Source organism: Pogona vitticeps, chromosome 5, assembly GCF_051106095.1.
Source record: "Pogona vitticeps strain Pit_001003342236 chromosome 5, PviZW2.1, whole genome shotgun sequence".
Classification (NCBI taxonomy): Eukaryota; Metazoa; Chordata; class Lepidosauria; order Squamata; family Agamidae; genus Pogona; species Pogona vitticeps.
This window is the reverse complement of record NC_135787.1, coordinates 556,125-571,783: the sequence shown is the minus strand read 5'-3', so window position 1 is coordinate 571,783 and position 15,659 is coordinate 556,125. Positions and strand designations below refer to the sequence as shown.

General features: G+C 60.2%; 1 protein-coding gene across 2 annotated transcripts; it reads right to left on the bottom strand.

The window, feature by feature from the left end:
* Positions 1–946: 946 nt before the first annotated feature.
* On the bottom strand, positions 947–11,238 carry LOC110079818 (rho-related BTB domain-containing protein 2). Of its 2 annotated transcripts, none has more exons than XM_073002225.2 (10): positions 11,043–11,237; positions 10,609–10,810; positions 10,318–10,421; positions 9,209–9,394; positions 7,840–8,768; positions 7,552–7,670; positions 5,802–5,952; positions 5,141–5,229; positions 3,461–3,566; positions 947–2,624 (listed from the first exon to the last, which is right to left on the bottom strand). In XM_073002225.2, the coding sequence occupies exons 2-10, from the start codon at positions 10,798–10,800 to the stop codon at positions 2,449–2,451; spliced, it is 2,052 nt and encodes a 683-aa protein (XP_072858326.2). In that variant the 5' UTR covers positions 10,801–10,810; positions 11,043–11,237; the 3' UTR covers positions 947–2,448. The 2 variants fall into 2 exon arrangements, with proteins under 2 accessions (XP_072858326.2, XP_072858327.2); XM_073002226.2 differs by having other exon boundaries at positions 2,464–2,624; positions 5,141–5,224; positions 11,043–11,238.
* Between the last annotated feature and the right edge of the window lie 4,421 nt (positions 11,239–15,659).

Sequence of the window (15,659 nt, the reverse complement as noted above, 5' to 3'; positions counted from 1 at the left end):
TTGGCGCTTCTGGGATGCAGAGGGCAGCCCCTTCCCTCCCCGAGCCATCCAGCTAGCCAGGGGTTCCCCTGACCCTCTTCCCTTTTGAAGCCCCCCGAGAGGCTGCCCGTTGCCCCCTCCTTCCAAAGTGGCAGAGGTGTCCTTGATAGAATTGCCCGCTGGAGAGCAGGGAGTCCCAGGAGACAAACTGTCTGGTTTTCTGGCCAGGGGGTCATGAAGGAAGGGCCAGCTCGCCCTGTGTGGGGGCTGACCCACACGCAGCTGTTGTGTCCTGAAGCCCTACTTGCTGCTGCTGCAGCTGCAAACGCAGGCAGGCCTGTTTCCCATCAGAGGTCCTGCCCCCCCCCCCCCCGGTCTCAGGCCATCACAGACAGACTGGAGCATCCCCACACCAGAGGTCCCCTCTGTCTGCAGCCAGGAGGTGGAGGCCAAGGTGAGTCTCCCTGTGCAAGACCGGGCCCCGTTTTCCCCTTCTAGCCGTTGGAGGGAACCCCCCCCCCAACACACACATACCCTTCCATCACCTGCTGATGCTTTTAAGGCAAACTTTGTTGGGACTCCTTTGGGCACTTCTGGGTTTGGGGAAAAGATCTTCTGAAGCGGGTTCTGCCCCACTCCGTCTTTTACATCCATAATCCAGGTTGGCAGGGCGGAAGGCAGCCTTCTCAGGCAGCACCTGTGGCACCCCTGACCCCCCAGAGCTTGCCCCTCCCTCCCTCCCTCCCCCCCCGCTTTATCCCAGGGAAAGCCTGCAGCCCCTTGATAGTGTGTGGGTCAGCCCCCACACAAGGCAAGCTCCTGCCCAAAGGAGACTGGGCCCATGCACGCCCAAGAGGCACCGGGGGGGGGGCTTTTGGGTGACCCTTTCCCCCCTCCCGCCTTCCCTTTGCCCAGGACCCCCCACCCCCGCCCAGGTGCCCAGACATGCACCACACACTCCTGCAGGCACGATACAAAAGGCTTTTATTAAAGGTTAAAACAGTCCCGATACTGCGGAGTATAAGAAGGGGGTCGGGGTCGGGGTGGGGAGAGAGTGGCCAGGCTCAGCTCACAGTGGTTAGAGGAAAGGGGGAGGCATGCCAGCCCCAAAAGAGAGAGAGAGAGGTGGGGGAGGAGAGAGGGAGGGAGGGAGGGAGGGAGGGAGGGGGCGGCACTAGGACAAGCCCTTCAGAACAGCGAGGGCCACGTGTGGCCCCCACCAGGGAGGGAGGGAGGGAGGGAGGGGGGTGGGGGGAGAGAGAGAGTTGTGCTACTGAGGAGCTCTCCAGAGGGGGGGGGGGAAACGGGACATGTAGAAAACAGTGTAAAAACATTTAAAAACACATGTGCAGATTGGCCGGGGGGGGGGCTGGCAGGGCGGAGGGGGCTTCAGATCTGCTCCCCTCCTCTCCCGACAGCACACCGGACTGCTGCTTCCCTTAATGCACCGAGGTGTCTAAATTGGGGGGGGGGGGTTGTGTGTGTGTGTGTGTCAGTCAGGGAAGGCGATTCCACCCGCTCCGCCCCGCCCCGCCCCTCGAAAGGGCCAACCAGGGAAGAGGCTCATGTCCAAGGCACAGACAGAGGCGAGGGGAGGGGGCAACGCCAGCCCCACACAGCCCAGCCCACCCCACCCCTCCCCAACAAGCACAAAACAGGAAGCAACTTCTCCGGCTCTCGATGCCTCAGGAGACATTCTATGCCCCCCCTTGCTCCCCCCTCCCCTCTCCTGTTCCCCCATGCACCTCCCACCCCCGCCTACATCGAACCCCACACCCTTCCCTTCCCTTCCCCTACAGTCACATGGCTCAGTCATCCACCCCAGCAATCCAGTTCCAGCAGATCCCACAGCAGGGACCAAGTGGCAAATCTTGCTAAGGAGAGGGCACCCACCTGGCCCTTATTTCTCTCTCCCCCCCCCCAAGAAAATACCCCCCCAACACAACACTTTTCTTCCCCTTCCCCTGCCTAGCCACACCCCCCCCCCCCCCACTCTGCACAGAGGCTTCCCCTCCATTGCCAGAATACTGCTCAGGTCAGAGGTAGCAAAGGCAGAGGCCGCCAGGAGCGGAGACCCCCCCCCGTAGCTCGGGTCGGTCGGTCGGCGGCAGAGAGCAGGGGTGTAAACGGTGGCAGTGAGGGGAAAGGCATGGCAGCAACGGCAAGAGGCACAGAGCTGGGCGCATGTGCACGCGCACACAAGGAAGAGAAAGAAAGAGAGAGATTGTAAACAAGGCAGGGGTCGCCTCCCTTGCCCCTGACCGAGCGCGGGGGGGGGGTCGGTGGCAGCACTGGCAAAAGCCCCCCCCCTCGACCCAGACAGGAGGTGTTGGGCCACCGCCCACCCGCGCTGGCCGGCCAGCCGGCTCCCTCCCCGGCAAAGGCAGGATGGCGAGCAAGACTGTGTGGTGTCGTGCCCCCCCCACTTTTGCCCCCCTTGTGGGCCGTAGGGGGTGCCCCGAGGGGGGCTCAAGAGATGTGGCGGGCTGGGTGGGGCCGCCAGAAGCACCACTTGCTGCGAGGGTGCTGTTTCCGCAGCATCTCCTCCTCCAGCTCCCGCTCCTTCTGCAAGCGCCGGTAGCGGTCCTCCTCCTTCAGGTACCAGATGGGGGGCCAGCGGTGGCGCTCAAAGTACGCCTGGTTCTCTGGGGGGGGGGAGAGACATCAGAAGGAAGCAAGAAAAGAGAGAGAGAGAGAGAGAGATCAAGGGGCAGCCCAGGCATCAGGCCCCCTCCCGTCCCAGCCGTGCCCCCGCCAGAGAGAGAGCACCTTTCCTTCCGGGGCTGCAAAGGCTGCCCCGACACCCCCTGCCCCCCCCACCCTTGCCACCAAGGCCACCCAGGACTCTCTTTCCCCCAGCCCTCTCCCCCCAAAACCAGAGGCAGAGGCCAGGGTGTCCAGGCAGCAGGGGAATGGAGAGGGACGGATGGATGCTAATTCCCCCCCCCCCCCAAGGATGATGCCCCAACCCACCTGGGTCAGCAGGGCCCCACCACCCTGCAACGTGCCTCTCAACCCTTCTTCCTGATGGCCCTCAGACATCCGCGGGCCCAGCGGCCAGTCGGCCCCAGTCTCTCCTGCGGTCACACCAGGCATCCTTCCCCAGACGCAGGGGGTGGGGGTGGGGTGGGGGGGCAGAGCAGGGCAATGGGGCCAGATGGAAGCGGACCAGAGCACAACCATGTCCCAAGGACCCAAGTGCCTAAATAAATCTCTCTTCCCCCCCCCCCACCCAACCCTGCTCCCATCACAAAGCGGGCCTTCTACGTGCAGAACATCTGTTGCCTGTAGCCAGATCCCCACCTCACGCACACACACCCTGTGCCAGCAGATCAGCCCTTCCTTACTCATGACGACACAGAGAGTTTTGTGCCGCACACACACACAACACGGCACTCTCCCGGCGGCCTCGGGTCGTTTTCCCCCCTGCCCCCCCGCAGCCTGGTGGCGCTCCTCCCAAAGGTGGGGCCCAGGCGTTTACCTGGAGACATCGCCTTCATCTCCCTGGGGAAGCGGCGGCAGACGCTGTTGTAGTTGGTGCAGAGGTAATGGAGGCACCACGCGGCCAGCTGGTGGGCGTTGTGAAACTGGGGGGGGGGGGTAGGAAGAGAAAAGCAGATGTGAACCATCAGGAGGATCCCGAGGGTCTCTCGGAGCCCAGCCCCTCCTGAAGCAAGCCCCTCCCCCTGTCAAACGGCCAAGAAGCTTTCCTTAACATTTAGCCAAACCACATCTCTCTTAATTTTGATTCCCCCCCCCCAACTTCAGGTCCTTTTTTTTGGAGCGGGAGAAAACTAACTTCCTCCCTCTTCCATGAGATGGCCCTTCAGACATTTCAGGATGGCTCCCCGATCCCTTCGCTCTGCCTTTTCCTCGCCAAACGTACTCAAGTCTCTCAACCTTTCCTCACAGGGCTTCGATTTTGCATTTTTCCTTTCTGAAACTCATTCTGTTTGTATTGTCTCAGATCTCTAATCTGTTACGGTCATTTTGAATCCTTATTCTCTATTCTGCAACATCAGCTATCCTGTCCAGTTTGGTGTCATCTGAAGAGTTCATAAGCATCCCTGCCACACTCTCATGTAACTTATTTATAAAAAATATTGACCTATATACAGGGCCTAGAACAGAACCCTGTAGCCTTTCCCGCTTCTTACTTCTCCCCAGTATAACAAGGAACCAGTGGAAGGGATCCCTTTTCAGGCATGGTCTGTCAACCAGTTCCAAATCCTCCCATCAACAGTTATCATCTGCAGGTTTGTCTGTTACAATATTGTGAAGGACCCTGTCAAAAACCTTGGGAAAATACTGTAAAGATATACTACATCCATAGCATTCCCCTCCTCTACTGAGTTTGTGAATCTAAAACAAAGAAGAAAATTACTTTGACGTCACTTGTTTTAGAGAAAAACCATGCTGGATCTTAGAAATCAAAACATCTTCTTCGCTTCCAAATGGCCACAAACTGACTGCTTTACCACCCGTTCTAGTACTTTCCCTGGTGTTGATGTCAAACAGACTAGTCAGTCGTTGCCAGCTTCTCTTTTTTTTCTCCTTTCTAAAAAGGGGGAAAGCATTTGCTCACCTCCAGTCCTCGGGCAACTCATCTCTCCAAAAATTCTCAAAGATGACAGACGGAGGCTCTGGGGTTACATCTGCAGCTTCCCTGATGGCCCTGGCCTGCAGTTGTTTTGGCCTGGGATGTATTTAAAGCAGGTAGATATTCCTGTGGCTCGTCCTTGGCCCCCCCTTCTTTTCATCTCCCTACTCTCTAGATCACACCCGTTTTCCTTGTGGGACAAGACAAAGGCAAAAAGGAGGTGTTCTCCAGGTCTGTCTGCCTTCTATCAGTCATTCTCCAACCTCTCCCCATGAAGGTGCGCACAGGAAGGAATCAGCACAAGCACAGGTAACACATCTGTGTTAAAAACCTGACCTTCTCAGACACAACCGCTCTTTGAAGGAGTGTGAACCACAAGCACTCCCTGGAAAGTCTTTGCATTGCCTGCGTCAGGCCTCCTGCGTGCCCCCTCCCTCTACCCCACCCCCCACCTCTCTGGAAACACCCCCGGGTCCAGAAGGCAGCCTCCACGGACCCAGGGGGATCTGGGACTCTGGGGGATTTATGACACCCTCCTGCCCCTTGAGGCAGAAGCCATACCTGTGTCATCTCCAGGTAGAGGATGACCTGTGCATCTATTTCCACCTGTTGCAGGCTGGCATGGACCAGCTCGTCCACAGCATACTGCTCTGCGGAGAGAGCGGAACAGGGTCCTAAGGCGGAGCAGGACCCTGGAGGGAGGCCCCGGGGAAGGGGCAGCCCACCCGACGGCTCTGGAAGTCCTGTCATTCCCAGGTAGAGAGCTTGCCTTCTGGGCATGCTCAGAAGAGACCCCCTCCCCCCCCCCCGCCAGCATCCCCACCTGATTCCCTCACTGGCCACAGAGCTCTACTCTGGCTCTCCATGGAAGGGAGAGTCTTGCTGGCCTCCCTGCCCCCCCCCGCCTGAGGGGTTGGCAGGCCCCCCACCCCTCTGCTCCTCCGCGGCCAGACCCACAAGGCCCTGGGACACGTCGATGAGGAGGCCAGGGACACCGCGTCCCCGGCCGCCGCCGCCTCGTTCTCCTATTGGCAGCTTATGTAAGAGGCCCCTAGGCAGCCGCCGCCGCAGCAGCAGCAACTGCCACCCGAGGGGTGGGGGGAGCGAGAGAACGGCAGGGGTGGGGTGGGGTGGGGTGGGGGGCTGCCCACGGGAGCCCTCCTCCCTCCTCCATGATTTCCCCCGGCCCTTCCTGGTCCAGCCCAGTCAAGGACTCACTCACCAGTCAGGGCCTGCAGGCGGGTCAGGCAAAGGCGGTTGGTGAGCACCAGCAGCTCCGTGGCGTCCAGGTCCGGGGTGGGGACAAAGTGGCCCGTGTAGAGGAACTCCAGCACGGCTCGCAGGCAGGCACTGTTGGTGCCCGGAAGGGACACCTGGAGGAACAGGGAACCTCCAGTCGCCCCCGGTCTGGGATGCAGGCGGCCGCGGCGGCCCCCGCCCGGCTTGGCTGCGACCACCACCCCTCGCTCTTGGTCTGTCCAACCTTTGTCCTGAACTCCTGCAGGGGCCACAACTCCAGGGCCGTGGCTTCCCTGCACGCCCAGACACACCCGCGAGCGTCCTCCGGAAGCCCTTTGTCCGGAGCTCCCAAGGGGACAGCAGAGCCCCGGAGGCTCCGAGACACCCTCCTTCCTAGGCTTCACAACGGCCCTAGGAGGTGGAACTGCCCATCAGAAGGTGATGCAAGAAGATGATTTACTATCCAAAGCTCACTGTTTGGTTTCTGTTTTCTGTACTTTTGTTTCATATTCGTAATGGTTCCTGTATTTACAGTATGTATTATTTCCATAACCCTGCAGCCGTTTCCTGATTTTTTTTTCCTTACCAAGGCTGTGATCTCCAAGACTTATTGCCCCCACCTCAGAACCAAGGACTGGAAAAAGGAGCTTCCAACCACAGGCAGCAGAAGAAGCAGCAGCTGGGAAAGCCCCCGCCGGGCCTTGGCTGCTGTGGCTGCCCCCCCTCCACCTGGTGATCCCCATGACCCATTATTTTTGAGAGGCCCAATTTATCCCGGGTGCTGGGAGACCACGGCAGCTGGCCCTCCTCCCCTCTGGAAAGGCCGCCAGCGACTGGCCTGGCCCTGGCCGGGGGAGCACATTCCCGGGATCAGCTGGTCTCTGTGGCGCCAAAGAGTTTGGGCTGCGGGAGAGGGGAGGGGGTGGCCGTGGAGGAAAAAGGGGGGGAGGGGGAGAATCCAGAGCCACCCTCAGGGACATTCCCCCCAACCAAAGTGGGGGGGGGGGAGGGAATGCAATCTGATCCCCCTCTTGACCTGTTCCTGCAAGCGATGCCTTTGACCTGCCAGTCTAAGGGCTCAGCTGCCAAGCCCTGGGTGCCCAGAGAGAAGCAGGCCCGCCCTCCAGGAAGGAGGTCCAACCCCAGAGGGCTCCCCAAAGCAAGGCCTGCCGCCCCGGCTGTTTCCGCGGGCTCCCCCCCCCCCCGTTGCCGTGCCCTGCCTGCCAGCAAAGCCTTGGAAGGCGAAACTCCTGGGGCACAGTGTCCCGCTACTGCGAGCAAAAGCACCCCACCCACCCCCACCGTGGTGCCTAGACTGGCCTGCGGCCCCCCCTCACTCCCCAGGCCTGGACAAATATGAGGTGATGTGGCCGCAGAAGCCAGCCGAGCCTCTGTGGCCGCTTTGACCGGCTTTTCCAGGGCGAAGCCCTTTCGAGAGGACCTCCCCCCCCAACCCATTCCACACAGATCTCCAGTTTGGCAGACCAAGATCCCCTGAAGGAAGAGGACGCATCTCCCTTGCTGCCCAGAGAGACGAGCCATCTGGGGGTGGGGTGGGGGTCTGAGAAGGGGTCTGGAAAGTGCAGCTCAGCCCCTCTATGGCGGTTTGCTGGCCAGACCAATCCCACCAGAAAGTTTGGGGGCCATGTGGTCCCCAACACTAAGCCTCCACACACCCAAAGCGCCGCTTCTCCCCTGCCAGCAGATTGTGGCCACGCTCCGGCTTCCCTCACCTCCGTGGCGCAGCTCTCCCGGAAGGTGCCGCCAAACAGCGCCACCATGAAGTCACAACCCGCAAGGAGCAGCGGCTTGTGGGCTGGCACGGATCCGTCATCGACCAGAAACACCACATCTGCCGGAGAATGCGGACGAAGCGCTCAGCCAGAGGACCTCGGAAGAACCCCGGAGGGGCACCGGGCCCGCGCCCTCTTCCCAAAGCCCGCGCCCGGGGCCCCGCAGCCCGCCAGGTGCCTGCCTATCACCCGGAGGCCCTGCCCGCCCCCCGCCCCCCCCCAACCTACCAGCAAAAGTGCCTTTGTTCAAACACTCCTTGATCCGGTTGGCTCGGCGGACGTGGAAGGCCTTGGTGATCTCGCGGTTCATGAAGCTCTCCTTGTTGAGCATGTTGGCCACCATCATGCGCAAGTCAAAGACCTCCAGCAGCTCTGCCATGGCCGCCACCTGCATGAGGTCGGCTCGGTGCGGCTCCAGATGGCCCGTGTACAGGTACTCCAGGACGGCCCGGAAAGGCCCCACTGGCACCAGCCCGTCCATGTAGACCGCCGTCATGGGCTTCTCCTGCTGGGTCACGGGGTCGCGCACCGCCTCCCGGCCCATGCGGACAAAGCCTCGACCCCAGCCGGAGAGTTCCCGGGGTGGCTGGGCCAAGCGCAGTGGGTCGTCGCTCTGGGACGCCCGGAGGGAGGAGGAGGCGGCGGCAGTGGCGGCCCCCGCCCCCGCCAGAGAGCCCTTGTCGGCATCGAGACTTTTTGTCCTGCTGGCCGGCTCCTTGAGGCCCCCGGCCTCCCCGGCCAAGTCCAGCATGAAAAGGTCGTAGAACTTGGAGCAGGAGGTGGCCAGGTAGACCCGGTGGGCAAACACCCGGTGGCCCCCCTGCAGGCAGAAGACGACGTCCGCGCAGAGGGGCTCGTGGAAAAGGTCGGTGGGGCCCCGGCCTTCCCCCGGCACGGGGTCAGGGATATGGATGATCGGCGGCGGGGGCTTAGGGGGCAGGAAGGGGGCCTGCAAAAGCGGGTGCTGCGTCTTCTTGAGGTGGGACTTCCAGAACTGCAGGTGGCGCCGGGAGATGAGGGCGGCTCGGATGGCGTTGTCAAAGACGTCCTTGATGCCAAACTGGGCCACCACGCTGGTCTCGTAGTAGGGGACGCCCAGCTCCTTGGCCACTTCGTGCCCACACTCGGGGGGCAGGATGTCAGAAGGCTTGATGGGCCTGGGGGAAGGGGCACAGAGGACGGCCATCCGGGTCAGGAGGCTAGGCCTGGCAGGAAAGCCCCACTGGCCTGGCACAGGCCAGACCCTTTCTGTCTCACCCACAGACAGACAGACAGACAGGCAGACAGAGAAGCTGAGCGTGTGAGGCTGCTGGCAAACCTCAGGGTAAAAACCATGCCGGGGCCCGATCCCCAGGAAGCTCCTCCTGCCTCGACTCCACCCAGAACCAAAGAACTGTAAGGTCGGAAGGGAGACCGCGAGGGTCGGTGGGTCCAACCCTGACAAAGCAGGAAACCCACCACAAAAGCCTCCCTGGCAGGATCAACCCCCCCCCCCCAAACTCTCCTCAAAAGCCTCCGGTGAGGAGAAGCCACGCCTCCTCCTGGCCCCTGCCCGGGCCTGCCACCACCCAAGGAAGCGCCCAAATCCTCTGCCTACTTGGCCAGCGGGCGGCGCGCCCGGTTGACGGCCTCCAGGTCTGCGTAGCGAAGGTCCAGCTGGCAGCCCACCAGCACGATTGGGGTCCGTGGGCAGAAGTGCCTGATCTCCGGGTACCACATGCTCTTCACATGCTTGAGGGAATTGGGGTTGGCCAAGGAGAAGCAAAGCACCACCACGTCCGACCTGCAGAGGGCATTTGGGGGGGGCAGCCCATCAGTGGGGCAGGAGGTGGCACAGGACCGTCAGCCCCTACCTGAGGCCTCCCTCCACTCCTGACACCTGCTCCTGGCCAGGCCCATCAGAGCTAAGTCTGCAGCCAGAGGGTGTGGCCCGCGTGCCCCCCTCTTCTTGATGGTTTAGGCAGGATTATCCACAAACTCTACCAGGACACAACGTGGCAGGGTGGGTAGGAGGGTGGGTGGGTGAGAGAAGCCCAGCAGGATTGCTGGCTGGGTTCCAAGTGCCAGAAATAGCCTCCCTAGGATGGGGGCAGGTCCCCTGCCAAGCCTCCCCCAGGTCTACTCTTTAGGAAGCGCCTGGCCCCTCGAAAAGCCTCAGGGTTTGGCAAGGCAAGGAAGCAACAGGGCTCACAGGCATCCCGTGCCAAGGAGGGTGGGGGACGGGAGGGGGGAGGGGGAGGGGGAGGGGAGGGGGGGCTTCTGGGCCAGAGGTTGGCAGGGGCTCTGCACCCAAACCTGGCAAGAGCGAGGCTGCGGCCCCTGCTGCCCAGAGAGAGAGCCTGTTGGCCCCTCGGCCAGGTCCCGCCGGAGGGCTGCCCCAAACTGACCTTGCCCTCTGGAGGCACTCTCGCCCCCTACCCTCCGCCAGCGCCACAGGCTGCCCAGAACCCCCTGGGGGTGGAGGACCCCCGCCAGGAAGGCTTGGCCCACATTCCAGGGGTGTGTGTGTGTGTGCGCGCGCGCGTGTGAGGGGCGCGGCAGCCTACGGGATCTCCTAGCTGGCCTGGGGAGGGCTGTGCTGTGGCTCTTCTTCCCTCGGTGCTCTCAGGTGCCCTTTCTGCGCCCCCCCCCCCCGACCTGCCCCTGGTCTGAGCGGCGCCCCCCCCCCCCGCCCCGCCCTGCCCGCCGCCGGGAGATCCAGCTCACCGGCCATAAGCGAAGCGCCGGTCCTTGTGGTGGTCCCCGAAGGTGTCCCAGAGGCGGAGCGAGATGCTGACTTCGTCCACCACGTCCCGGGAGCGCTCCAGCACCTGCGGGGGGGGGGGGACCAGAGGGCGCGGGGGGGGGGAGCGGTCAGTGCCCGCGGGAGGGCAAGGCAAGGCAGGGGAGGGGAGGGCAAAGCCCAGCCAAAAGCCCAAGCCAGGCAAGGCGGCCGGGGAGAGGGACGGGGGGGGCTGGTGGTGGTGGTGGAAGTGGCGGCGGTCCTTTGTCCCCTACCTCCTGGCAGACGCGGTACTGGTCGATGGCCCAGACGGTGGGCACGTGGGTGGCCAGCAGCTGGTACTGGGTGAGGGTGGCGTTGCAGGCCCGGGCGCAGATGAGGCGGGTCTTGCCCACCGCGTTGTCGCCCACCACCACGCACTTGATGGTCTCGACGTTGGGGCGCTCGTAGTCCACGTCCAGGTCCATCGGGGATCCCCTGCGACGCCCCCGACGCCGACGATGACCGGGAAGGGTTAGGGAGCGGAGGGGGAGCCGAGGGGAGGGGAGCGCCCGCCGGCCAAGCGGCCCAAGAGGACCGCGGGGGGGGCGGGCGGGCGGAGGGAGAAGCGGGGACCCCCACCCCACCCGACCCCGGGGGAGCGGGAACCTCCGAGCAACCGCCGCCCCCTCCCCTCCCCTCCCTCCTCCCTCCTCCCGTTGCTACTCACCGGCCCCGCCCCGCGCGAGCTCCCCCTTCACGCCCGGCGGAGCGGAGGAGGAGACGCCCCCGCCCGAGGGGCTGCCCGGGGGGCGTCGGCGTCCCGAGGGCCCCATCCCATCCCCGCCAGCTCCCCAAGCGGACCCCGAGGCGCCCGCCCGCCCGCCTGCCCGCCTGTCCGCTCCCTGCCGCCGCCGCCGCCGCCGCCGCCGCCGCCTCCGCTTCCCTCCCCTCCCCCCCCTTCCCCCCCTCCGGGCCACGCCCCCCCCGCAGCCCCCTCCCCCTCCCCCCGCGGGCCTCGCCCGGACACAGCAGGCACGTCCCGCCACCGGCCACGCCCCCGCCTCCCCTGCCGGCCAATGGGAGCCCGGCCCCGCCTCCTCCGCCCGAACAAAGAAGGAGGCCCCGCAGCGCCGCCCCGCCCGAGAGGGGAAGCCTCGCCGGATTGGCTGCCCGATCGCTCACTCTCTCTCTCTCTCTCTCTCTCGCCCGCCGGCCCGGGTGGACGGGGGGGGGGGAACTCCCGGTCCCTCTGCACATGCTCGCGGGCGCCCTCGGCCCTTCCAAAAGGGAACGGGTTCACGGGGAGGAAAGGGGGCCGCGTGGGCTCGGAGCCCGTCTCCGATCACCCCTCGGGGCGCGTCCACACAACCTGAAGGACACCGAGCGGATCTCGGGAGGCGCTTTCGACGGGTTGCCACCCGGGAACGGAAAGCCGCCGCCCAAGAGCCTCTTGGCATCTTTGGCTCAGAAAGCGCGGGTGCGTGGGGGGGGGGGCGCGCGCACACACACACACACACACACACACACACACACACACACACACACACACACACACACACACACACACACACAGAGAGAGAGAGAGAGAGAGAGAGAGAGAGAGAGAGAGAGAGAGAGAGAGAGAGTGTCGCGCAAGGTCTCTCTGGGTGCCGTGCCTGACCAAAGGTATCAAGAAATGCCAGCCTGGGCCGGATTGGGAGCCCCCCCCCCCGTCAGGCACACCCCAAACACAATCCCCCGACTGGGTGCCCGAGGAGGGTGCTTAGGGTGGCTGGCAGGGGCTTGGTAGGCTGCCTCTTCCCCCCCCAGTCTGTCTATGAAGGGGGCACCAGTGGCAGAGGGCAGAAGGTGCCCCCAGACGCAGCTGCTCAGTGCTGGATCCCTGAAGGCAGAGCAGACGGGGAGAGGCTTCACCCCAAGGGCTGAAGGGAGACTGCCAGCATCTTGGCAGAGGCCTTGGATGGCCTTCACACCACCCCCTCCCCAGGCAGCAGCCGTCCCCCCCCCCCCAAGGCCCTTGAGCCTTTTCCAGGGATGGAGGGGCTGGCTGGGGAGGAGAATGAAACAGCCGCAGGCTCCAAAACCTCCCTGCTTCTCAGGCCAGCCCTGATGTCCTCCAGGGTGTGAGCAGAACTGGTTCCTTCTCCAGCTCAGGTGTGGGGCTGTTGCAGCTACCCTTCCACAGAAGGATTCAGGCTGAGTGGTGGCAGGAAGCCCCCCCCCCCCGCCACCCACCCCCCAGTCCTGGAAGAGTTCTTGCAGCCTCTTGCCCTTCACCCATTCCCAAGCAGGGGACCCAGCTCAAAGGCTGCATGCAAGCATGCATACGCCTGCATCCCCCCCTCCCATTTCTGTCAATCCTCGTGAATAGATTCCAGGACATTTTGAAGAAAGAGAACTCGCAACCTACACAAAGGGACGTCCCATGTGCTTTTCTTTGTCCCACCACCACCTCATCCAAGGAAGCTGGTCAGGGCATCTCTTGGAATGGGCAGGAATTACCAGCTGCATCTCCACAGCGACTGGCATGCTGGTCGCCCTGGCGACTCACGCTTCAGCCAGGGTGCTCAAGGCAGAGAAAGAAAAGGCCCTAAGGGGGCATGCTGAGTGCCCTCCAATACAGGCACTCACGCACAGTGTGTGCACCAGGCTCCAAAGGATCATAAGAACCTCATGTGCTAGCTTGACTGTAGCGGGTGGCAGGCGTGGGCACTGGTGGAAGCAGGACAGAGCTGACCCTGCTTTGTGCTGAGGCAACAGGAGGAGTGTGCTGGTGTGTGTATACTGGTGTCCGTGTGCACACACAGCTTTCTTCCCTGACCTTCCAATCCGCCCTCCTCCCTCCCCGGTGACTCAGTGCAGGCAGCGGTGATAATAGAAGGGAAGGTGTCCTGGTGCTGACCGACAGCACTCGTCAATCTTTTCACAAGAGATGGAAAGCAAGATGCGACGGAAATTAGGTCAGAGCTCCAAAGGCAAATGTTCCCTGACTAAGGCTTGGAATAAAGAGAACTGTTAGAATAATTATTGTGAAGAAACATGAAAGAACAACGAAAAGGGGGAAACAGATCTCTAAGATTCATGAAATCAAAGGAGAATTTAAACCTAGATTAGAGATGATTAAAGATCCACAAGGGAACGGGATAAAATAAAGAGAAGCAGCCACTTTGGGAAACAATATACAGTACTGCAAAGCTATACAGAAGGGTGATGGAGTCCTTTAAAGAAGAACCTGTTTATGGACAGCTCTCAGTTTTAGAAAAGAAAGTGAAAGCTGCTCTCAAAAAAAGAAGAAGAAAATCAGGAGCAGTAAAGGGGATACCAAGGAACTATTTCAAGCTATGCAGACAGTTCATTCAAATCTCATCAAGAATACAGTACACCCAACAGAAATGGAAGGCAAAACAATAGCCCGCAATGCACATTCCAGTCTTCAAGAAAGGGGATGCCAAAGAGGGCCGCCACTGTAGGACCCTTGCTCTAACATCCCATGCAAACAAAGCGATGCTCTAAGTGTTACAACACAGCTTTCCCCCAATATGGAGTGGGAAATGCCTGAGATTCAAGCTGGGTTCCAGAAAAGAAACTTTTAAAAGAGGTACTAGAGATCTCAGTGCAAATATATGTTGGCTACTGCAAGAACCACAAAGGAAAAGCATTCCACTCTGCACAGATGTATGTATTTATTATTTTTTGTTTCCTTTCTACCCCAGAGGAATTAAGGTGGCTTGGGATTACAGTGAGGCCTTTGACTGCATAGAGCAAAACAAAAACAAAAAAAAACACCATCCATCGGGATACAGAGGTGTCATTGGAGAACAAGGCCAAGATTGTCTCCGCTACAGTGTTTCTAGCTGCAACGAGCGTAGTGCTGGAGGAGAGTTTTGTGGATACCATGGATAGTCAGATAGATAAGTGGATTCTAGATCAAATCAAACCTGGACTATCTCTGGAGGGGAATATGATTACTATGAAGCTGTTGTGCTTTGGACACACCAGAAAAAATGATAGTGGTGGAAAAAAAGAATAAGGCCAAGAAGAGTTGAAGGCAGCAGGAACAGAAGGAAGAAAACAGTCAGAAGAAAAGCAAATCCATTCAAAATGTGCTGGAGGAGAACTTGCATAGCAGATATCATGGATTGCAGAAAAACAAGGGGGTGCCAACGTAACCCTTTGTCAGGGGGTTCCTGAGCAAAAAGCTTTGGTTGTCCTTTTTAGTTTAGAAAGGAATTAGGCCTTGAATTTAGGGCCCTGGGGATTTTCTTTCTGGAATAACATATTTTCTTCTCACAAAGGGAAGTCATGCAAAAAGAGAACAGCTATGAGATTTGGTGCCTGTTTGGATTATGTATTGCTGTTTTGGTAATTTGATTTAAAATTTTGAATCTTTATTGTGTTTGTAGTGCTTATGTAAAAAATAGCAGCTAAAGCTAAAGGAACAATGCCAGATTGGCCTCCAGCGTGACCTGGGGCTTAATGTGCAGTTGAAGGCACAGAATTGCTATAAGCGGATGCAGGAAGTTGGGGTCTGCCTTGCACAGAACCGCGTCTCTACCTGATGCAGACAACGAGGAGGAGAAATGGCAGGTTGAGAAAGCTGCTCAGAAATGTGGTGCTTCAATTAAAGGGCAGGGCAAGAATCAGTGTTTGGCCATGCGTTGGCGTGCTGGGCCTGGCTTCTTAATCTCCCCAGGTAGATAGCAATGGAAAACCAACCACTCAGTGAACCTCCCTCCTATCTTAGAAACACTATTAGTTTTGCCACAAATCAGGAGCGTACGGCAGCCCACAGTTTAGAAAGGGGGAGAGAAGAGGATTCTCTTGCGTGAGTGCCAGATTCCAGTCATTTCCGGTGAACTGGGAGACAAGGTTGGAAAAAAAGGCATTGCGGGAAATCTGAGGCAATGCTGGTGGATGCAAAAACTGTCCAAAGTTTTCGGATGGGGAGACAGTGAAAATGGGACATGGAAACGGTCAATGAGAAGATGCTGTAAATCTCATAGCAGCCGTTCCTCTCCCCCTCCCCTGCCCCCCAATAAAAGTCTTTATGGAGTCTTGACATCAAACTATCAGCTAAAACTTTCTGAACAGAAGAGGCAACTGGGGTGAACTTCTATTTCAAGCTGTGCGTGGAATGGAAAATGTTTCCAAGAGGCACACCCAGAGCGCCTGGGAAGACCGGTTCTTCCCTGGGGGGGGGGGGGCAAGGAACTTGCTGAAGGCGGTGAAATGCCAGAAAAGGGGAGCCACTACTGGCAACTTTGGGATCAGACAGGAGAGGAGAGCGTGTTTTTCAATACTAGGAACTGCATTTGGTGAGACCGGTTCAATTTCTGTGCTGAAA